Source organism: Polypterus senegalus, chromosome 8 (assembly GCF_016835505.1).
Source record: "Polypterus senegalus isolate Bchr_013 chromosome 8, ASM1683550v1, whole genome shotgun sequence".
NCBI lineage: Eukaryota > Metazoa > Chordata > Cladistia > Polypteriformes > Polypteridae > Polypterus > Polypterus senegalus.
Window position 1 is genome coordinate 185242685 of NC_053161.1, and position 24253 is coordinate 185266937.

Here is a 24253-nt window from a genome sequence, read left to right on the forward strand (position 1 = left end):
AAAATAATATGTAATACTAATTTGGCAGAAAGCGCTATCATGCTTTTATAAATAGCTAACTTAACTACAGAAAAATCAAGTTAAATAAGATATTTAACAAATGTTAATGACGACGATAAACATAAATACCTTTCATATTGTACACTAACATTGTAGATTCTCCACATAATATCTCATAAATAAGTGAAAAAGTTAATATAGATACTATTAAAAAGAAATAATACAAGACCTAAAAAATAATTTAAACAATATGCTTAAAAATAGGTTATGTCAGTAATGACGATAAACAGAGAACACTTGGATTCGCTATACTGTATATAATCGTCCATCTCATTAGTTTTATTTGATGGATCTAAAGTTTCTTTAAATATACTGAGCTTTTTATTCTGTGAGTTCATACCTGTTGTGATATTGTTCCGTGTCGGAAAACGTTTTCAGCTCCTTTTCTTTTTCGAATTGGAAAAAGTGTACAGCAGCTCTTCTCCTTCTCTGTCTACGGACTGTGGATGGTCGTGGGCGGGACTGTGAAAGGCAGGAGGTGGTAAAGGCCGAGTCTTCGACCTACAGCCGGACACTTCTCACTGCGGCAGATAGAGGATGATTTCCGCAGGGTGGGACTGGACCGTGTCACCGCCGAGGTTGGGGGGTTTTATTGGGTTTGGGCTGCCAACCGGGATCCCAAATTGTTTCTCTTGTAGTGGCTGTGACAACGCACTGTACCAGTGGATGTTCCCCAACTTGACTTGACTTGTGCAGCAGCCTCATTTGTTAACACACGTATGAAGATTCCTTACTAAAGATTCGTGTTTTATTTTTTACTTTTGTCATTCTGATGGCCCCTTCTGTCTCCTAAAGTCTTTTCAGTAATAATCGCTTGCTTGAGGTAACACTCTTTCTATATCTTTCTCGATACAGTGGGTTGTGGTACCGTCATTAGGGGCGGTCAGGCTGCCAATACTATCCACTTGCAGAGCCACAACACCATACGTCACCGCAGTTTCAGACCCGCAGTTACAGACCCGGAAGTGACGTCACCATCGTTTGAGGACTGACTTCGTAAAATTACCTTTGGAAGGTTTTGGCAGGTCTCAGCAAAGCCCAGAAAGTAACGTCGGGTCAAAGACCCGTTTAGAAACCAAATAATACGCATCATTGTGAAGTTCAGAGGGTTTCTGCCATCACGTCGTGTCATACATCAAACTAAACAATACGGATTGTTTCTGTGATATACACTATTAACATTTACGTTGTGTTTGTGTGTGTGGGAACCATTTAACATGTCGACAAAATTAAAATCGTTAAGATTTGTGTTATTTGAAAATAGTTTTTCGATTACATTCATGAAACGAACTATACAATATAATTATAATGTTTGCACCACGTTAGAGTTTAGTAAAACGTGAATAATAAAAGTTATTACATTTTTTAAAATGTACAGTGCAATATTGTTCTAAACCAATTTAGAATAAACATTTAAGCCAATCTAATATTTTTAAACATGCGAAGAAAACAGCAATACATATTCTACACTGAATTATGCTATATATTAATTGCCTTATATAGAACTGCTTTAGTTTTTGTCACTTATTATTATAAACAATCGATCATAAAAATAAAAAAAATAAAAATGTATGCTAATTAGAACACAATTTATTTATATAGCACCCTGCCCAAAATTCAAAAAGAACAACAGGGCCGATATAACATTGGGTACAAATAATATCTTCACTAAATAAAGATAAATACAGGATATACAAAACATTCAAATAGAATAAAAGACAATAATGCAGACTAAAATACAACATATAATACTACAAAAAAATCTTGAACAAATAACACAAATTGTGATAAAAATTCAATCTCTGAGTACCTGGACAAACAGAGGGGGTAAACTGAAAGAAGGGGCCGAATGTCAGGTCTGTTTAATGTCCTCCTAAACAAATGAATGGAGTCAGCTGATGTCATTCATTTAGGGTGGTCAGTCCACAGTCTGGGCGCTATATACAGCTAAAGGCCCTGCTGTCACCCACAGAGTGCAGGTTAGTGGGGGGCACAGAATAAGAGGACCTTAGTGGGCAGGTCCATACAGAGACATCCTGGATGAAAACCTGCTCCAGAGTACTCTTGACCTCAGACTGGGGCGACGGTTCATCTTTCAGCAGGACAACGACCCTAACTTCACAGCCAAGATATCAAAGGAGTGGCTTCAGGACAACTCTGTGAATGTCCTTGAGTGGCCCAGCCAGAGCCCAGACTTGAATCCGATTGAACATCTCTGGAGAGATCTTAAAATGACTGTGCACTGACGTTTCCCATTCAAGCTGATGGAGCTTGAGAGGTGCTGCATAGAGGAATGGGCGAAACTGGCCAAGAATAGGTGTGCCAAGCTTGTGGCATCATATTCAAAAAGACTTGAGGCTGTAAATGCTGCCAAAGGTGCATCGACAAAGTATTGAGCAAAGGCTGTGAACACTTATGTATGTAAAAGTGATTTCTCAGTTTTTTTACTTTTAATAAATTTGCAAAAACCTCATGTAAACTTTTTTCATGTTGTCATTATGGGGTGTTGTGTGTAGAATTCTGTGGAAAAAAATAAATTTAATCCATTTTGGAATAAGGCTGTAACATAACAATATGTGGAAAAAGTGATGCACTGTGAATACTTTCTGGATGCACTGTAACAACAGTTCAGTAATTAACAATTTAACACCAAAATAAAATGCAGATATTTCAGAACATTTATATTTTGGGGGTGGTATGCTATGAAAAAGGGTTGATAGCCCCCAGTGTAGATCTTCTCCAACAAAGCCCACTTCCGGAGGTGGCACCCAGTCTGAATTCTTTTCTGGCCCAGAAGACTTGAATTTGTGAGAATTGTTGGCCACATCCAGTACTGCAATATGGCAATTTGTGTAGCAAAGTGTATTCTGTCTTTTTAATTTTTTTGTATCTTTTAGGTATGAATTTTCCAAAAAGCAATTGTTTGTGTAAACTTAGTGTCATATTTTGGAGTATGGATGCTAATTAATGTGACTCACCACAGACGGTAGGCACCCTCAGGCGATGGTGGATGCTGTACAGGTAAGTCTACTCTCTCCATGCCTTTTCTACTTTTAGTAATTGATTTGATTTATTATTTAATAAGCATTGGCGAGAAGCTGTTTGTATGAAACCCTATTCTATTTTTTTTTTTTTGTGATTTTGTTAAGGTAAGTTTTTTTTTTTATTTTTTGTTATATTAAAACAGCAAAATGTATAACATAAAGCTAAACTATTATTTATTGTGTGAAGCCATGTATATTGTAAAGTGTTTTTTTTTTTCTTTTCTTTTTTCTGATAAAATGTGTATAACATATTGTAAATAGTTCTATATGTAATACATATGTTATGAAAACAGAGCTAGGCACATGGTGGAGGCTGTAGGGGCCTTGGTGAGAAGTTTGTATGACGTCCTGTTCTTTATTTTCTTTCTGGAAAAGGAAAAAGGATATAAACTGCTATGTCTCCTCCATGTTGATTTTTTTTTAAACAACACTAAGTAGGATGGATTTGAGTCGGTTACATGTGCTTACTGTGCAGGCAGGAGTGAACCTCACTCTTTAGTCAGGACAGTTCAGTTGTACTTCTCTCCGGTGGGAATTCTGGTGCGTCTCTGAAGTGTACTGCTCCGACAGATTTGTTTGCCATGTTCCAAACGGCAATATATGGTTTCTCTTTGAGATTCATTTCTTAACAATAGTTTATTTTGGTTACTTTTCAGGAGAGGACTGAACCTCACTCTCGAGTCCTGAAAGGTTCTTGTTTTTCTGGACTGATTTTGGAACTGCTACTGTTTTTATTTTGTTGTGAACTCTCGTGTGTCTTTGAAGACTGCCCATCACTGAAAACTGTTTACTACATTCATTACAGCAATATGGCTTCTCTCCAGTGTGAACTCTCGCGTGTTTCTGTAGATTGCTTATTTGTGAAAACTGTTTACCACACTGAATACAGCAATATGGCTTCTCTCCAGTGTGAACTCTTGTGTGGTCCTGTAAACTGCTCAATCGTGAAAACTGTTTACCACATTCATTACAGCAATATGGCTTCTCTCCAGTGTGAACTCTTGTGTGGTCCTTCAGACTGCTTATATGTGAAAACTGTTTACCACATTCATTACAGCAATATGGCTTCTCTCCGGTGTGAACTCTTGTGTGGTGCTTCAGACTGCTTATATGTGAAAACTGTTTACCACATTCATTACAGCAATATGCCTTCTCTCCGGTGTGAACTCTCGTATGTTTCTGTAGATGGCCTTTTCGTGAAAACTGTTTACCACATTCATTACAGCAATAGGTCTTCTCTTCCGTGTGAACTCTCATGTGTTTCTGAAGAGCACTCCTGTTACAGAATTCTCTGCCACATTCCACACTGCAGTGATCTTCCTTTCCTGTGTAAAATTTAAAACAAAAAGGAAAACAATGTGCTTATTTTCAATTTGCTGCCTTATTATCAACATTAACTTACATTAAATACATTATGGCTAACATTAGGAACAACCTTTGATCAGCATTAGCAATTATAAAACTTTTGTTGTACTTGGAAAACACACAATTTGTTAATTTTACGTCCTTTACTACAACTGCTCAGTAGAGCCACATGTATAAACTTCCTTATGCTCGGCTACATATATGAAAGCTGCTTCTTATGTAAAAGTTAGGATTTATAAAACTAGAACTTGCCATTTAAATTGGCTCAAAGTTCCTTCAAGATTTGAGCAATTGTAAGTCCCACAAAGACTTTGTGTTAGCAATTTAGCAACTCCAGGTGGAAAAACAAAGAACTGAACATGAAATCTCATTTCATTGCACATTTCACATTCTGATGTTTGACAGGCTAAACAAGAAGTGAGTTTTGATGTATCACAATGACATTTTGGCTCATGATGATGACTTAGTTGATTTAGATTCCCTACTGTCATCCTCTTTGAAGTGTGTGATTAAGTGCAGCCTTCGTTACAGAGACGACCATACAGAAATCACACAATCCCTTTTCTCTTACAGGTCTTAACAGCTGTGGGTTATTCGGAGATGGTGGCTTTTCAGCGTGAACTGCCTGACTGGTGAGGAATCTCTCAGTCACCCTGAGCCACGTAATGCCATCTGTATGGAATGGTATACTTAAGATGGTAGAGAGTGTCACAAACTCGACACAGAGTCATAGAAAGGTTTGGGGCAGCCACCCGTATAATTGATTTCCTGGCTGCAAAAGTCGTTTTAAATGAATACTGCACTGATGTGCACACAACCGAGTCCAAGACAGAACTGAGGGAATAGGGAAAAGGTGCAGACTTTTAAAGGGGAAAACAGGAAGTGAGATCATAGGGGTCAGTCTCATGGTCTTCAGCCATTGGTTCGAGCCCGGATGTGACATCAAGAGAGCCAGGTGGAATCTGACCGTGAATGGTCTACAGGAAAGGGAGAAAAAGAGTCATTGCACTCTGCCACATCCCGGCATGCCTCGGAACTGCCCTTACTCAAGCCTTTTAGCTGCCTACCACGTGTGTGACAACAGATACATGCAATGTCGTTACCATCAAGCTGTGCAAGTCGTGATCAAAATGAAATCTGGAGCAACGTCTGCTGTCTTCAGCAGTGGTCATCTTACTTGTCCTACAAGTCCCTTTATGATTACTAAGCTCACCAGTGTGTTCTTTCTTCTTATTGATATCCCAAACAGTTGAATTGGGTAATCTTTAGGTTATCCAATGTCTCTAATGATTTCATTATTATTTTCTAGCTTTCATTGGCACAGCTCTTGCCCTCATTTTGAACAATGGCAACTACAGAGACCAAAGGTAGTCTGTAGTTAGGAGTAAACTGAGGTGTCTTAGGCCTGCAAGACTAAAGCAATGAAACACACCTGAGGAATCACAAACACCTCTGGCACCAACTGTCCCAAACATTACGGTGCCCTGAAATAGGAGGACGATACAGAAAAAGTGCTGCCATTTCTACAAGGTGCAACTGAAATGTTTGCAAATCTTCTTAAATGAACATCAGTAATTTGTATTTTAATTACATCTGAATTATTTAATTTGTAATTTTAAATGGTGGATTAAAGGAATAAATGCAAGAAGAATGTTTCATTGTCTCCGCCATTATGGAGTGTACTGTATAAAACAGAATGCCATGTCAAGCATGAAAAGCACACCTTCAATAATTAGAATGTGTCCTGACATTTATCCACACTTGAACTAAAACCACTTGACACCAAAAACAAACAACAAAATGTCTTCTTTCATTCACCAAAGCAAAAGAGACCAATGGATGAGTGACGCCTCAGTGCACAGGCCTACAGAAGCTGCAGTGACTTCGAAGAAAAAATAGAAGATGAGAAAACTGAGGATGAGTGCAGCTGTTGGTGTTTCAGCTCTACAGGGGAGTGGCAGGTGACACCAGGACTGGTAACCTTTGTGACACGCAGGTGACATTTATACACACCATTATAATGTTAAAGGGTATCTACTATCAGGACTTATTTATGTGGACTCAGCTAAAATTTGCCATGTTTTACTGTCTAATTGATCCAATGTATGTGTTCATGTATGTAATTATTATCTCTGTTATGGCTGCAAACATCAGTCAGTTCAAGCCTGCACTCAATTAGGAGCACTATAAAGAAGAAATACAACTGAATTAAACAGTAGTGTTACACAAATTAATCAGTCTTAAATTAAAAGTGCCCAAATTTTGCTGTTTATTGTGAAATCGGCTTGTAGTTGGTTGACTGGTCTACCGATTTCATGACATGGAATATGTTAAACTGAAGGCACACGTATAACTGACAGAGTGCACAGAGTGGAAACTGAAGAAGAAAATAACTGCTGTGTGGAAAGATCTTAAAGTATCTGAAATGTGACAGGAATGGTATCTGTAAAGTTTAAAATGAAAAAGTTACTTGGTGTGGTGTATTTAAAGCAAAGACATTTGCCACAACTAATCTGATGAGAAACGGTTTAGGTACAACACTCGGCTGAGCACATCGACTTTCAACAATGCTGAGAAAGCAGGAAAACTGCTAAGGAAACAAATGTGTCTTAGCTGTGAATAATAACAACATTTATTTACATAGCACATTTTCATACAAACATTAGCTCAAAGTGCTTTACATAATAAAGAATAGAAAAATAAAAGACACAATAAGAAAACAAAATAAATCAACATTAATTAACATTGAATAAGAGTAAGGTTCAATGGCCAGGGGGGACAGAAAAAACAAAAAAAACTCCAGACGGCTGGAGAAAAAATAAAATCTGTAGGGATTCCAGACCAAGAGACCGCCCAGTCCTCTCTGGGCATTCTACCTAACATAAATGAAACAGTCCTCTTTGGATTTAGGGTTCTCACGGAAGGGCTTGATGAAGATGGTCACGTAGACTTCTGCCTTTTAATCCATCCATCATTGTTGGAGCATCATGAAGCTTTGAGTAGGTGGAGGTGGCGCAGGCCACCACCACAAAGAAACCGGAAAAAGAAACAGAAAAGAGAGTAGGGGTCAGTACGGATTTTAGAGCCACCATGAATAGTTATTATGAGGAAATTGAACATATAGAGTATCAGGATTAAGTTAAATTGAAATTATAGAAAGGCCATGTTAAAGTAATGTGTTTTCAGCAGTGTTTTAAAGTGCTCTACTGTATCAGCCTGGCGAATTCCTATTGGCAGGCTATTCCAGATTTTAGGTGCATAGCAGCAGAAGGCCGCCTCACCACTTCTTTTAAGTTTTGTTCTTGGAATTCTAAGGAGACACTCATTTGAGGATCTGAGGTTACGATTTGGAATATAAGGTGTCAGACATTCCGATATATAAGATGGGCGAGATTATTTAAGGCTTTATAAACCATAAGCAGAATTTTAAAGTCAATTCTGAATGACACAGGTAACCAGTGTAGTGACATTAAAACTGGAGAAATGTGTTCGGATTTTCTTTTCCTAGTTAGGATTCTAGCAGCTGCATTCTGCACTAGTTGCAAACGATTTATGTCTTTTTTGGGTAGTCCTGAGAGGAGTGCGTTACAGTAATCTAGTCGACTGAAAACAAACGTGTGAACTAATCTTTCAGTGATATAAGAGGTCTAACTTTACTTATGTTTCTTAAGTGAAAAAATGCTGTCCTAATGATCTGATTAATATGCGATTTAAAATTCAGATTACAGTCAACAATTACCCCTAAGCTTTTTACCTCCGTCTTGACTTTTAATCCTAATGTATCCAGTTTATTTCTAATAGCCTCATTGTATCCATTATTGCTAATCACTAAAATTTCAGTTTTCTCTTTATTTAACTTGAGAAAATTACTATTCATCCATTCTGAGATACAAGTCAGACATTGTGTTAGTGAATCAATAGAATCGGGTCATCAGGTGCTATTGATAAGTACAGCTGTGTGTCATCAGCATAGCTGTGGTAGCTCACGTTGTGCCCTGAGATAATCTGACCTAACGGAAGCATGTAGATTGAGAAGAGCAGCGGACCCAGGATAGAGCCTTGTGGAACACCATATCGGATATCATGCGTCTTCGAGTTGTAATTCCCACAACTAACAAAAATTTTTCTCCCTGTCAGGTAGGATTCAAACCAATTTAAGACTGCCAGAGAGGCCCACCCATTGACTAAGGCGATTTCTAAGAATATTATGATCAATGGTGTCAAATGCAGCACTCAGATCTAAGAGGATGAGAACAGATAAATGGCCTCTGTCTGCATTTACCCGCAAGTCATTTACTACTTTAATGAGTGCAGTTTCTGTGCTGTGATTTGTTCTAAAACCCGACTGAAATTTATCAAGAATAGCATGTTTATTGAGGTGGTCATTTAACTGCATAATGACTGCCTTCTCTAGAACTTTACTTAAGAAAGGCAGGTTAGAGATGGGTCTAAAATTTTCAAGAGCGAGGGTCAAGATTAGGTTTCTTAAGAAGGGGTTTAACTACAGCAGTCTTAAGACAGTCTGGGAAGACCCCGTATCTAATGACAAATTTACTATGTCAAGAACATTATCAATTAGCACGCCTGATACTTCTTTGAAAAACCTTGTTGGTATTGGATCAAGGACGCAGGCGGAGGATTTTAATTGGGAGATTATTTTTGTAAATCAGGTAAATCTATCCTAGTGAAAGAGTTTAATTTGTTTATAACAGGATGCTGGGGTTTAAGAGGATCCTTAGTGTTGGAGGGATATACTATGTTATTTCTAATATCATTAATTTTTTGATTGAAAAATACAGCGATAGCCTCACAGGTTTTACTGGAAGAACTTTGGAGGCATTCCTTTGAGTTACCTGGGTTTAGTAGGCGATCAATTGTAGAAAATAAGACTCTGGGATTACTAGCATTGTTATTTATAATCTTGGAGAAATAGCAGCGTCTCTCAAGACGGACAGTGTTATTGTATTCTGTTATTTTGGCCTTTAATATTTCATGGTGGATAGTAAGTTTAGTCTTCCTCCACTGACGCTCAGCTCTACGGCATGTTCTCTTTAAATCAGACACTCTTTGGGTCTTCCATGGTATAACAATGCTAGAAGATTTTTAACTGTCTTTTCAGGTGCAACTATGTCAACAGCAGCTCTCACTTTAGTATTAAATCTTTCCACCTTACTATTTACATTGTCCTCGCTATTATAGCTGGCACTATAAACGGACTGATTGCTTAGAATGTTTGTAAGTTTTAAAGCTGCTGCTGAGTCAAAGAAGCATTTTTTAACAATATGCTTCTCATGAGTGTTTTTTAATAATGGCACTGTTTGATTTTTTTGTCCTGTCCTGATCATATGTCTGGTTCTTTTCAGAGTATCCCTCAAAAATAATTACAGTTTATCATTTTAGATACACCACCATTTTCTATAGATAGATAGATAGATACTTTATTAATCCCAAGGGGAAATTCACATAATCCAGCAGCAGTATACCGATACAAAGAAACAATATTAAATTAAATAGTAATAAAAATGAAAAAAATAAAAATAAAAAAAGCAGACAAAAGCTTTAAGTAATGTTAGCATTTACTCCCCTGGGTGGAATTGAAGAGTCGCATAGTGTGGGGGAGGAACGATCTCCTCAGTCTGTCACTGAAGCTGCTACTCTGCCTGGAGATGACACTGTTCAGTGGATGCAGTGGATTATTCATGATTGACAGGAGTTTGCTTAGTGCCCGTCGCTCTGCCACAGATGTTAAACTGTCCAACTTTACTCCTACAATAGAGCCTGCCTCCTTAACAAGTTTGTCCAGGCGTGAGGCTTCTTTCATCTTTATGCTGCCACCCCAGCACATCACCGCGTAGAAGACGGCACTCGCCACAACCGTCTGGTAGAACATCTGCAGCATCTTACTGCAGATGTTGAAGGATGCCATCCTTCTCAGAAAGTATAGTCTGCTCTGAACTTTCTTACATAGAGCATCAGTATTGGCAGTCCAGTCCAATTTGTCATCCAGCTGCACTCCCAGATATTTATAGGTCTGCACCCTCTGCACACAGTCTCCTCTGATGATCACAGGTTCCATGAGGGGCCTGGGCCTCCTAAAATCCACCACCAGCTCCTTGGTTTTGCTGGTGTTAAGATGTAAGTTGTTTGAGTCACACCATTTAACAAAGTCTTTAATTAGCTTCCTGTACTCCTCCTCCTGCCCACTCCTGATGCAGCCCACAATAGCAGTGTCATCAGCGAACTTTTGCACGTGGCAGGACTCCGAGTCATATTGGAAGTCTGATGTATATAGGCTGAACAGGACCGGAGAAAGTACAGTCCCCTGCAGCGCCCCTGTATTGCTGAACACAATGTCAGACCTGCAGTTCCCAAGACGCACATATTGAGGTCTGTCTGTAAGATAGTCCACAATCCATGCCACCAGGTGCGAGGCTACTCCCATCTCAGTCAGCTTGTCTCTGAGGAGCAGAGTTTGGATGGTGTTGAAGGCGCTAGGGAAGTCCAAAAACATAATTCTTACAGCACCACTGCCTCTGTCCAGGTGGGAGAGGGATCGGTGTAGCATATAGATGATGGCATCCTCCGCTCCCACCTTCTCCTGGTATGCGAACTGCAGAGGGTCGAGGGGCGGACCTGTGGCCTCAGGTGGTGAAGCAGCAGCCGCTCCATGGTCTTCATCAGATGTGACGTCAGAGCAACAGGCCAGAAGTCATTCAGCTCACTAGGACGTGATACCTTTGGGACAGGGGTGATACAAGATGTTTTCCAAAGCCTTGGGACTCTCCCCTGTTCCAGGCTCAGGTTGAAGATGCACTGTAGAGGACTCCCCAGTTCCAACGCACAGGCCTTCAGCAGTCGTGGCGATATTCCATCTGGACCCGCTGCTTTGGTGGCACGAAGTCTCCTCAGCTCTCTGCTCACCTGCGCTGCTGTAATTGTGGGTGGGGATGTCTCACCTATGCTGGTATCAGCAGAAGGATGGTTGGAGAATGCAGTACACCAAGGTGAGAGTGGGTTAGGGTGATCAAACCTATTAAAGAAGTTGTTCATTTGGTTTGCTCTCTCCATGTCTGTCTCGATAGTGGCACCCCGCTTCAAGCTGCAGCCAGTGATAATCTTCATCCCATCCCACACTTCCTTCATGCTGTTGTTCTGCAACTTCTGCTCCAGCTTTCTCCTGTACTGCTCTTTCGCCACCCTGAGCTGGACTCGGAGTTCCTTCTGCACGTGCTTGAGCTCATGCTGATCACCACCTTTAAAAGCCCTTTTCTTCTGGTTCAAAAGGCCCTTGATGTCACTTGTAACCCATGGCTTGTTGTTAGCATAGCAGCGTACTGTTCTTACTGGAACTACAATGTCCATACAGAAGTTGATGTAATCAGTTGTGCATTCAACAGCCTCTTCAATGTTCTCACTATGTGACCCAAGCAATATATCCCAGTCTGTAGTTCCAAAGCAGTCTCTCAGAGCCTGCTCTGCCTCAGGGGACCACTTCCTGAATGAGCGTGTGGTTGTAGGTAGCGCCCTCACTCTTGGTTTGTATTGAGGCTGAAGCAGAACCAGGTTATGATCTGCTTTCCCAAGCGCAGGCAGCGGGGTGGCGCTGTATGCGTCTTTAACGTTTGCATACATTAGGTCGATAGTCCTGTTTCCCCCGAGTGTTACAATACACATACTGGGAGAAGACAGGTAATGTTTTGTCCAGCGTCACATGGTTAAAGTCTCCAGCGATTAGCACAAGTGCCTTAGGGTGCTGCGTTTGTAACTTAGCAACTGCGGAATGGATGATGTCACTTGCTATCTCCACGCTCGCTTGATGAAGGATGTAAACAATAACAACAATCACGTGTCCAAACTCTCTGGGCAAGTAATAGGGATGCAAACTTACGGCCAACAGTTCGATGTCCCTGCGGCAATTGGAGATTTTAACGTTTATATGTCCTGAGTTGCACCACTTTGTATTGACATAGAGAGCGAGTCCTCCTCCTTTCTTCTTTCCGCAGGTACTTGCGTCTCTGTCCGCTCTAACTGTGCTAAACCCGGTAGCTCCACGTTAGCATCTGGGATGGTAGTTAGCCACGTTTCACTAAAACACAGCAAGCTGCATTCTCTGTAGGTTCTGACATTTTTCACCAGCACAGCCAGTTCGTCGAAAGTAGAAAGTTAAGGGTTCAGTCATTTAATTCTTCACATGGGTGCACGATATACTCTGCCAAGCAGATGATCCTTTTCAAACGTAGCATTACCAAGATGAACACTTTCATGACATCTCATAAAAAGTGACATGCAAATGTGTGGGGACCCCCCTGATGAAAATAACTGTTACAGTGAATAGTTCAGTCAATATCAGATGAATTGATCTCCAAAAGCCATAAACTTAAAGATAAAACATTCTTTTCTGCATTTTAAACAAGATTTGTGTCTTATTTTTGTAGAGTGAAAAAAGGAGTACCCCAGAAATGTGTGTGCACCCAAGAGATAGAAGATCTCAGATATCTTTTTCCCCCCAAGACGTCAGACCCTAATTACCGTAGATACTCGCTTCTAAGTCGACCTCGCAGATAAGTCGAGTGTATTGTTTAAGCTGAAAATTATGAAATTTGTTATGACCTGCGTATAAGTCGAGGGTAAAGCTTGACAGCCTATCAAATTCTTTGAATTTCATAATTATACCCAATGTACCTGGGCCCAGATGTAGTATTCTCTAGATTGTAGTAGTGACACACTCAGAATAACATTTCAAATGTCGTTTATTATTAACCCCTGTTTTCTCAACTTTCTATACAGCGTGTCTTTTTTAAACCACGCCCCATATGTCTCCAAAAGACGCAGACCATAGCAATCAACATCCGAACATAAAGCAATGGACAAAAGCATCATTAAACAATCATATACAACACCAGACTTTCAACATTTTAATCTTTGAAGAATTTTAGTAAGCCAAAATTAAAACTCCAAAAACATTTTTATTCATTTACTTACAGTTAGAATATTTCAATTAAATTCGTATTCAAATCCCTCGCATATAAGATTATTCCTGCCAGCTAGGGTTACCACTTTTAATACAAAAAAATAAGGGACGTGCAATTTCATTCTCAAATACGGGACGATTCCGTATTTTAAAGGACTACTGCCAGCACTAGTGAGTGACACGAAGCTTGTAAAACTGAAAGAAAATCGGTGCGTTCTCTCGGTGGAGTGTGTAACTAGGAAACTGTGAATGGCGACAAAACTAGGGGTAGACGCTGACCTGGAAGCAGAGTTTTCCAAAGCCCACGCAAGAGGAAACTATGTCCCACCGTTTTCCACTAGTAAATTTAGAAAAAAGTGTCGAGGATGGGATTGTCAGACGCGAACGTGAGCGCCATTGTAACCCTTTCGTACAGACGCCGTGGACAGAACTCCGAGAACATGTGGACTCGGTCGCTATAAAGAAGAGAGATCCGGGCATGCTTGATGCTGAAATCGCCCGTTTACCTCAGACACTGAGGATGAAGAATTTGATAGATTTGTGGAAGAGGATTGAACTGAAAAAGTGAGTGTATTTTTTTGTATTTTATGTTACAACTGAGCAATGTTGAGAGTTATTGTGAAGGAGTTGAATAAAGTTTGACTTATCTGTTTTGTTTCGCTGAATGCGCTTTATAATCCGATGCGCCTTATGTATGAAAGTAGACTCATTCGTTGATATTGCGCTTTAAAATCCGGAGCACCTTATGGTCCGAAATACTGTATGTTTCTGGTTACCGCCATCTACTGGCAGTTAATGGTATGTTTGTTATCCAAAACCTACAAAAGCTAATGCTCAAATTCAAGTGCGGTATTTCACAGTTTAAAGAATTATTTAATGAAATTAGTGTTGCCCCGTGGATAAGTCGACTTTGTGTTTTTGAATGAATTTTAAGGCATAAATTTTTCGACTTATACTTGAGTGTCTACAGTAGCTTCTTAGGGCTTTGGCTTGTCTACAATCATCATTAGGAATGGCCAGGCGATGCAAAATTCAAAGCTGTATAAATTCTCAGACTCCTCAAACCTTGTCCCAGCAATCAGCAGTCATGGGCTCCTCTAAGAAGCTGTCTAACACTCTGAAGAATAAAAAATTTATAGTCACAAAGCAGGAAAAGACTATAGAAGATGTCAAAGAGTTTTCAAGTAGCCATCTCCTCAGTTGGTAACATTATTAAGAGATGGCAGTTAACAGCAATGGTGGAAATCAAGTTAAGGTCTGGAAGACCAAGACAACTTTCCAAGACAACTGCTCATAGTATTGCTAGAATGGCAAATCTAAACCCCTGTGTCTTAAAGCTTCCTGGTGGTCTTTTGTAGTCAGACTCTGTGGTGATGCTGTTCTACTGTACAGCTACACCACCAGAAATATGACCTCCAAGGAAGAGCCATAAAAAGAAAAATTTCCTCACCACAAAATTCAAAGGTTGTAGATGAACATCTAAACATGCCTGATGCATTTTGGAACCAAACCTTGTTAACTGATTAATTTAAAAAATAATGTTTTGGCCAAATGTGCAAAGGTGTGTTTGAAGGAAAAAGGGCACAGAATTCCATGACAAGAGAACGTCTCTGACTGTTAAGGATGGGAAGAAGATTAATCACGTTTCAGGCTTGTGTTGAAGCCAGGAGCACCAGGAACTGTTCACTGTTGGAGGGAAGAATGGATTCAATTAAATATTAGAAAATTCTGAAGCAAACATCACACCATATATAAAAGCTAAAAATGAAAAGAGTATGGCTTCTACAAAAGGATAATGATCAGAACTACACCCCAGAATTCACAATGGACTCCTCAAGGAGCTTAAGGTTTTGTCATGGTTCTCTCAGTTCCTTGAACTGAACATTAACGACAAACTGTGGTGTCACAGACTGCCTGGGCCCATTTCCAGCAGTGATGCCTTCCGCAAAGCAAGACAGGGAGAGAGGGCTTATTCTGGATACTGTCTCCCCCAGAAAAATAGAGGTCAGCCCCCTTGGCTTGAAACGGGTTGCCATCACCAGGAGGTGCCTGGATGTTTACTAGACCCTGTTTAGCAGCACTTCCGCCAAACCAGAAGGTGCTGCAGGAAGAAGGTAACTGGACGCCTGGGGCCTCATGTATAAATGGTGTGTACGCACAAAAATGTTGCATACTCCCGTTTCCACGCTCACATCGTGATGTATAAAAACTACACTTGGTGTAAAGCCACGCACATTTTCACGCCAGCTAAATCCTTGGCGTATGCAAATTCTTAGCTTGGTTTTGCAAACTGTCAACAACCCAGTGTCAATGTAGCGCTTTTATTCCAGTGTGGTTTTCCTTTCTTTTTTAGATCCGCATCTCTGACGCGGCTTTATCAAATACACTGAAATTAACCACATATTGTTAATTAATTTAAGGCATCTGATTGTAATTAACCTGTAACAATATAATGGTTAACAGAATGGCCAAACTATTCCAAATACCATATTAGCTTTAGCGTTGTTACTCTCAAGTATTTATCCCACTGTATCCGAGTGTGGAATCACAACTCTACAGCAGCTGATCGGGAAGAGAATTATCGGGATACAGCATGAAGCACATGCTGACTCAGCCATGCTGTCTATTTGAACTGCTCTCATATGGCAAACGCTTCTCAGCCTTTCCTGTAGGGACATTGCAGTTCAAAAAACAGTCTCATCTCAAGAGCTCTAAATGCACTCAATCAGTTCAAGTTCTCCTTGTAGAACTGTTTGTACTTATAAATACAAACACCTCACCGTAAACTTGCAATACAGTTATAATATTGCACAACCTGAGCCACTTTATACAGAGCATATTTACATATGATGACGATATAATTTTGAACATGAAATGCAGCAAAATATGTTTATTACTTTATATAGCTATGAAGAGGATGAACAGTGGAAAAGCCGTTGGTCCAGATGACATATATGTGGAAGCATGGAGGTGTTTAGGATAGATGGCAATGGAATTTTTAACCAGAAGAATCTTGGAAAGTGAGAGGATACTTGAGGAGTGGAGAAGAAGTGTACTGGTGCTGATATTTAAGAATAAGGGGGATGTTCAGGATCTGTAGTAACTACAGGGGGATAAAATTAATGAGCCACAGCATTAAGTTATGGGAAAGAGCAGTGGAAGCCAAGTTAAGAAGTGAGGTGATGATTAGTTAGCAGCAGTATGGTTTCATGCCAAGAAAGAGGACCACAGAGGCAATGTTTGCTCTGAGGATATTGATGGAGAAGTAGAGAGAAGGCCAAAAGGAGTTGCATTGTGTCTTTGTGGACCTGGAGAAAGCATATGACAGAATGCCTCGAGAGGAGCTGTGGTATTGTCAGAGGAAGTTGGGAGTGGCAGAGAAGTACATAAGAGATGTACAGGATATGTACGAAGGAAGTATGACAGTGGTGAGGTTTGCGGTAGGAGTGACGGATGCATTCAAAATGGAGGTGGGATTACATCAGGGTTCAGCTCTGAGCCCTTTCTTATTTGCAATGGTGATGGACAGGTTGACAGACAAGATTAGATAGGAATCCCCGTGGACAATGATATTTGCTGATGACACTGTGATCTGCAGCGATAGTAGGGACCAGGTTGAGGAGATCCAGTAGAGGTGGAGATATGCTCTAGAGATGAGAGGAATGATGGTCAGTAGGAACAAGACAGAATATGTGTGTGTAAATGAAAGGGAGGTCAGTGTAATGGAGAGGATGCATGGAGTAGAGTAGTAGTCACCACTACTCAAAGGCTAGAGTAGGGAAGAAGAAGAACAAAACCTGTGAGGTTAAAAGGACTGGAGACAAGAAAGACTGTGCTTGGTGTTGTGGACATTGTGCTCTTGTGAGGAGCAAAGAAAGTGCTTCTCACCTGTAAATAAAGGTGTGCTGTGTGGAGAAACTTGTGTCCTGCCTGTCTGTGTTGGGTTAGGGTGGCTGTACACAACTTGGGCTTCACAGTGAATAGAACTCAAAAGAGCAATGCATGCAAGACACAAGAATCTCACAGAACTAGAAGCCTTTTGTAAATATGAGTGGATGAAAATCCCCCAAATAAGAACTGAAAGACTCTTATCGGGCCACAGAAAGTGTTTACAGGCTGTGATTTCTGCCAAATGGGGTGTTACTAAGTAAAGACCATGCAGGTGCCCACACTTTTCCTTCATGCCCTTTGACCTTTTTGTTACTTTAAAACAGTAAAGGATGGAAATAAAAAAGTAATCTTGTTTAAAATATTAAAGAAATTTGTCATCTTCAGCTTTATGCCTTTTGCAGATCAGGTCATCTTTTACTTACTTAGCTGGTCACAGTAACAGAAATGTTGCCCAGGGTGCCTGCACTTTTATATGCCACTGTACAAGCGTTGCTGTAGACATGCAGGTTAGGTGGATTGGCGATTCTAAATTGGCCCTAGTGTGTGCTTGGTGTGTGGGTGTGTTTGTGTGTGTCCTGCGGTGGGTTGGCACCCTGCTCAGGATTGGTTCCTGCCTTGTGCCCTGTGTTGGCTGGGATTGGCTCCAGCAGACCCCCGTGACCCTGTATTCGGATTCAGCGGGTTAGATAATGGATGGATGGATGGAATTTCTACAAGTTGTGTGAATGGATCAAGACGAGCGAGAGGGCCATTCATGGATTTTTCTTTGTCTGCCACCTCCTCTTAGACTCGCCAGTCATGAGCACAAATCCCCACACAACATCACTGGGAGGACCACTGAGGCAGACCAGTCATGCCAACCTGAGGAGTGGTAAAGCTGCATAGGCAACATAGTGCTTATCTCATTGCTCCACTGCTTGTTATGGAAATTAACAAAGGCAAAAGGATTAAATAAAAATTATATACAGCAACTTCAGAAAGAAAAAATGTCATATACAACAAAATTGCTTTATTTTCTCATATTCTTCAAAGAGAAACTAACAATTAGACAAAAATTTCTAAATACATATATAACAATAAAATGTGTGGCATAAAATGCCCGGGTGTAATGTTCAATGAACAAAGACAACAAGGCACACAAAATAAGACAGATGTAAGGCCTAACATATCTAGTGAACGGAGAGTCCTAAATACACGATGTGATCAAAAAACAAAGACTTACATTTCACCATCATGCACAATTTACTAAATGAACATTTCACTGTGCTAGTTTTTAAAATAAGAGACTAGAAGAAGTTTTGTTCATCACAAATAAGCACAATTTAAATAACAATCAAAATACTGGTCACCAATGTCATAATTACACTTTATAGTTCTGGTCAGCAGCACCAATCTCCAGACATCATACAAGGGTCACTGAGACACACAGACCACCTGCCACACCAGGCCTAGGAGGGGGAGCTGCACAGGCCACACATCAAGTGTTTATGTCACATCACCAGATACTCCATGACTGTGCAGGTCAAAGTGGGCATCGCCATTTTAATAAGATTTTTAGTGGCACTCAAGACCTGTTAAAACAGAAGATTTAATAAGGATGCAGAAAGTCAGCTGCACCCCCTCACCCTGTAATCCTGAATGAATGGCTGAAGCGCAGATCATACCAGTTATCAGCCCAGTACTTCATCTAAACACAAAGGTGTAAATCAGAGTTGAGGCTGCAGCTTTTCAGAGTGTCCTTCAAACAAATCAACACCCAAATTGACTTTCATCTTAGGCTTGTAACCGAGAACTGAACCTGCCTGTTTGTGATGGAAAAAATAACGAGGCTATAAGTAGGCCCTAGATCTGCAACTAGAAGGGGCTTTAATTCAATCACCAGGGGCTACACCCAACTTTAAATGTAGTTGCATTTTCTGTCTCTTTTGGTGGATGAAGACTGAGGATATGCTCTCTCTGGGGAGCCAAAAATCAGACAATGCTCTCTCTGTGTGGGCTGAAAGCTGACAATTTGCTCCCTTTTGGGGTGGGAAGCCATCCACACTGTGTAGAGCAAACAGTTCACAAACTTTCTTTGACCTGGAAGCTCCTCTCCATAGAGCCTTGGACATGGACGCCCTGAATTGACTAAGAGCCACTCTTCCCAACCTCTGTTCAAGTGCCTTTTGGCAAACTCCAGGTGGGCTGCCATGTGCCTTTTACTAAGGAGTGGCTTCCGTCTGGCCACTCTCATACAGGCCTGATTGGTGGATTGCTACAGAGATGGTTGTCCTTCTGGAAGGTTCTCCTCTCTCCAAAGAGAACCTCTGAAGCTCAGATAGAGTGACCATCAGGTGCTTGGTCACCTCCCTGACTAAGACTCTTCTCCCCAGATCGCTCAGTTTAGATGGCCAGCCAGCTCTAGGAAGAGTCCTGGTGGTTTCAAACTTCTTCCACTTACGAATGATGGAGGCCACTGTGCTCATTGGGACCTTCAAAGCAGCAGAAATTTTTCTGTATCCTTCCCCAGATTTGTGCCTCGAGACAATCCTGTCTCGGAGGTCTACAGACAATTCCTTTGACTTCATGCTTGGTTTGTGCTCTGACATGAACTGTAAACTGTGGGACCTTATATAGACAGGGGTGTGCCTTTGCAAATCATGTTCAATCAACTGAACTTTCCACAGGTGGACTCCAATTAAGCTGCAGAAACATCTCAAGGATGATCAGGGGAAACAGGATGCACCTGAGCTCAATTTGGAGCTTCATGGCAAAGGCTGTGAATACTTATGTACATGTGATTTCTCAGTTTTTTTATTTTAATAAATTTGCAAAAACATCAAGTAAACTTTTTTCACGTTGTCATTATGGGGTGTTGTGTGTAGAATTCTGAGGAAAAAAATGAATTTAATCCATTTTGGAATAAGGCTGTAACATAACAAAATGTGGAAAAAGTGATGCGCTGTGAATACTTTCCGGATGCACTGTATGATAAATCTGTTTATCTGAGCCAAGACAAATTTGAACTCTAAACAGCAAGTAAAGAAGCAATCCCTTCTGTGATATGCTCGTAAGTCTCATCTGTCTACGTCCTTTCTTCACTATCAACAAATAATCAGTTACCAAATTTAAGTAATCCTAAATCTCTATAATTCACAGCGTTTTATTGGATTATTTATTTGAAGATTTTTGAGAAATGCTGCACTTATCTATTTGAACACTGCTTTGATTTTGATTATTGTTTTAATAAAAGCACTTTGCACTTTATGCACCATCCCCGTGTTACATTGTTGTGCCGCACTGTCCAGCTAATCGGTGACATTACAGACAGTGTCAGGTTCAAGAGCTCCCAAAATGCAGATGGGAGCATGGAGCAGAACCCGCATTGTCACAATAACTCATACCTCGACATCCCTAGAATTAGCCTAATCACTCTTCACTGGACTTGTCTACCTCTGCTAGGTCTGTTTTGTAGCCTGGAGACTAAAACTGCACACAGTACTCCAGATGAGGCCTGCAGTGTTTTATAAAGCCTCTGCATAACCTCCTGTGACTTGTACTCCACACATCAGGGCACTAAATAACCGGACATTCTCTTAGCCTTCTTAATGACTTCTGAACTCTCTAGGAGTCGGTGGTGATGACTTCACTACAACTCATAAATCCTTCTCATAAGACCTTCCATTGTGTTTATAAACCATACATTTTTACTTCCTACATGCAATACTTTGCATTTACTTAAATTAAATTTCATCTTCAACAACTCTGCCCAAGCCTGTGTACTGTCTGAATCCCTCTATTGTGATAATTCAATTCTCGATTATCTGCCACGGTGTATCATCCACAAACTGATGGTCTAGTAGAGATTTAATCAGACTCTCAAACAAATGCTCCGCAAGGTGGTCAGCAGGGACAGGGTCCTCTCCTTTTGAATTGTTATAAGGATGACAACATCGGGGAATATTGGATATTTTAAAAGAAGGATGGGAAGAAGAGGCTCTTCCCTCTACCAATATGTTAGATTATATCACGCAGTTACACGATAGATTTGGGAAAATTCGACTGATATTAAAAAGCCACTGTCACAAAGATGTGTCACTGACATCATAAAGGTTTGGGGCAGCCACCTGTATATTGTTTCCCGGCTGCAAAATTGAAGAAAAATGAAAAGAGATGTTCACAGGTTTCAGTCCAAAATAGTTTGGATATTATGGAGGTAAGATGGCAGCTTTAAAGGCCGTAAGGGAAATGATGTCATCAGACCGGAACTAGAAGTGACATTGTTGGAACCGGAAGTGACATCATCATTGGTGCCAGAACCCTGCAGGATTTTCCATGCAGAGAGATTGAGAGAGGCAGTCAGCGCACCCTGCTGCCCCCTGGTCTGGCGTGGTATTTCTATCATTTAGGCCATTCAGCTGTCTCCCAATCACACGTGTCTGACAATATATTTATATAGCAGTGGCCCGAACACTGGCCCTTGTAAGAGTAGTGTCCTACAACCACCAAGTTCTGATAGGGTTCCTCGCACCATAACCCTCTGCTTCCTGCGTTTAGTCAATTCTGCACCCATCTGCACACCACACCCTAAACGTTCACTTCTTTTAGTTTAGTGGCACCTTATCAGATACCTTCTGAAAGTCTAGATAAATAATATCATATGCTCCACTTTGATCATATCCTTTGGTTGGTTCCTCATAGATTCCCAGCATGTTAGTAAAACACAACCTCCCTCATCTGAATCCATGCTGACTGTTTAGTAAAACTCCTGTTCTTGCCATGTGTCACTCAATCTTTTCCTTAATAATTCCTTTATTTTCCTGTGATGCAAGTTAAGCTTACTGACCTGTTGATACTTCAATTTTCCCAATCACCCTTTCTATATTAATGGGATTACATTTTCCAATTCATAAAAATTGTTCTAGTGTGCAGTGACTACTAAAAAATATCCATCAAAGGATTATATATATATTCACTAAACTCCAGAAGCATTTGAGGATAAATAGCATCTGGTCTTGGAGATTTGTTTGATTTCAATCAATTCAATCTCAGCAGCACTTCGCTCTCTACAATTTCCAAATCCGTAAGTACCTCCTTAGTAGTCCCTGTTACAACTGAGCGGTTATCCACTTTTTCAGACATAAAATCTTAAGAAAATGGAAAGTTTAGAGCATTTTATATTTCACTATCTGTGTATTGTAATTCCCCTTTATTGTTCATGCGGCACTTCACTTCCTCCTTGACTGTTATTTTACTCCTAAAATACTGAAAGAATGTCTTTGACTGTAATATTTCTTTTTAACTGTCTTTTAGAGACCTCATAACTTTCCTAATGGTTGCTCTCAAATGCACTATTGTTAGCATTGGGGTTATTCAGTTTAAATGACTTATTAAGTTGTTCCTTTTTTTCCTTTGCAGCTTCTTTTCTACCTCCTTATTTACCCACGGCAGAGATTTTATTAATAGCTTTGAATCCATTGTGCATCATATGTAAAATGTTGAACTTCTTTCTGCTAGGAAATTAGTTACTTTTGCCTGTTTATTGCTATGACACTGACTTGCCAGCAACTGCAGAAGCTTTCTCCACCTTCTGCCCCACAAACCCAAAGGTTGGAGTAAGACTGGAGTAACACCTGCTGTTGTGTGAATCACAAAACAACAACAAAAAAAAACACCTTGTAAATAGAAAAAAAAACGTTAAAAACTATTAAACTGCTTCTCTGCTCCTTAATAGCTACAAAAAACCCACAAAGTGTTTAGGAGCAAAAGTCATATTTAATGTACACTCAAATAGAAGGAGCACAGACTAGCACAGAACACACAGACTTTTTCACTTTATGATTTAAGAATGATGTCAACATGTCAGTCTAAGTTGTATCTCCAATTCACTGCTTCAATGTGTAATCCAAAGGTTTGACGTTTCATCTAAATACTTCTTTAAGGATTTCACAAGAACCTTAGAAGAAATGAAGAAATGTGTAAAGCTGGCAAATGTGATAAAATAATTTTGGAAGACCTGGGTGTCCGTCAATGCATAGAAAGCCATACTGTCTACAAAAAAGGAGGAAACTCACCACTGGAAAGGGCAACCCACAAAGATCACAGCATGAAAGCAGAGGTGAATAGGAACCCAGACAGGCAGAGCAAAGGGCCTGCAGAAGTCTCCGGGACTTGAGAAAATCTCTGTCCTTTTCTTATGGAGAAAAGTGTAAGAATGTAGTTTACAGAAGGGCAACACCAAGGGGATCAATGCAATCTAGCAAAACCATCACTGCACATCTTAAAACTTGTAAAAGATCACCTTGATGTTCCAGAACAGACAATGTTCTATGAATGAATGAGACAAAAGTTGAAGTCTTTGGTCAAAACCTGCAACACCATGTTTGGAGGCAAGACAAAAGTGGTCATTGATACTAAAGACTCAAGGTGAATGGAGCATCATGGTTTTGGCCTGCATGTTTCTTCATGGCCTGGAACACTTGACATGATCAATGAATTGAAAATATTATCAAGAAATCTGATAGAAAAATATCAGGATAGTAGAAGCTTAACAAAACTTAAGTGAAGACACAGGACAATGAGCCCAAACACAGGAAAAAATTAAAAACAGAAAAGGGTTAAACATACGGTAACTGGTGTTCTGGAATGGCCAATAAGAGACACGAGATGCTGTGGCCTGACCTAAAGAGAAGTGATCAGAAAAGAGCTCTCAGGGATGAAGGAAGTGAAAAGGTTTCGAATAAAGGAATGGGTTAAAATTCATTGCTGATCAGTAGCTACAAAAAGTTTTGTGGAGGTAATTACTGTTAAAGAACCAGTCTGTAAAGATAGGAGGGTCATGGAGTGGACTGTGAATGTTTAAACGATGCGAGGACTGACAAGAAGCCGTCCAATTGTTTGTGTTATTACAGTAGTTTAGGACAACTGAGGCTGTGTGTAATCG

General features: G+C 40.2%; 1 protein-coding gene across 1 annotated transcript in view; it reads right to left on the reverse strand.

The window, feature by feature from the left end:
• Positions 1-3749: 3749 nt before the first annotated feature.
• Positions 3750-24253, reverse strand: part of LOC120534759 (zinc finger protein 181-like) — a 40021-nt gene continuing 19517 nt past the window's right edge. Inside the window, exons 4-5 of the mRNA XM_039762340.1 lie at positions 4188-4429; positions 3750-3947 (exon numbers count right to left, since the gene is read on the reverse strand). Of these exons, the coding sequence (XP_039618274.1) occupies positions 3750-3947; positions 4188-4429 (440 nt within the window). The remainder of the gene's footprint in view (positions 3948-4187; positions 4430-24253) is intronic.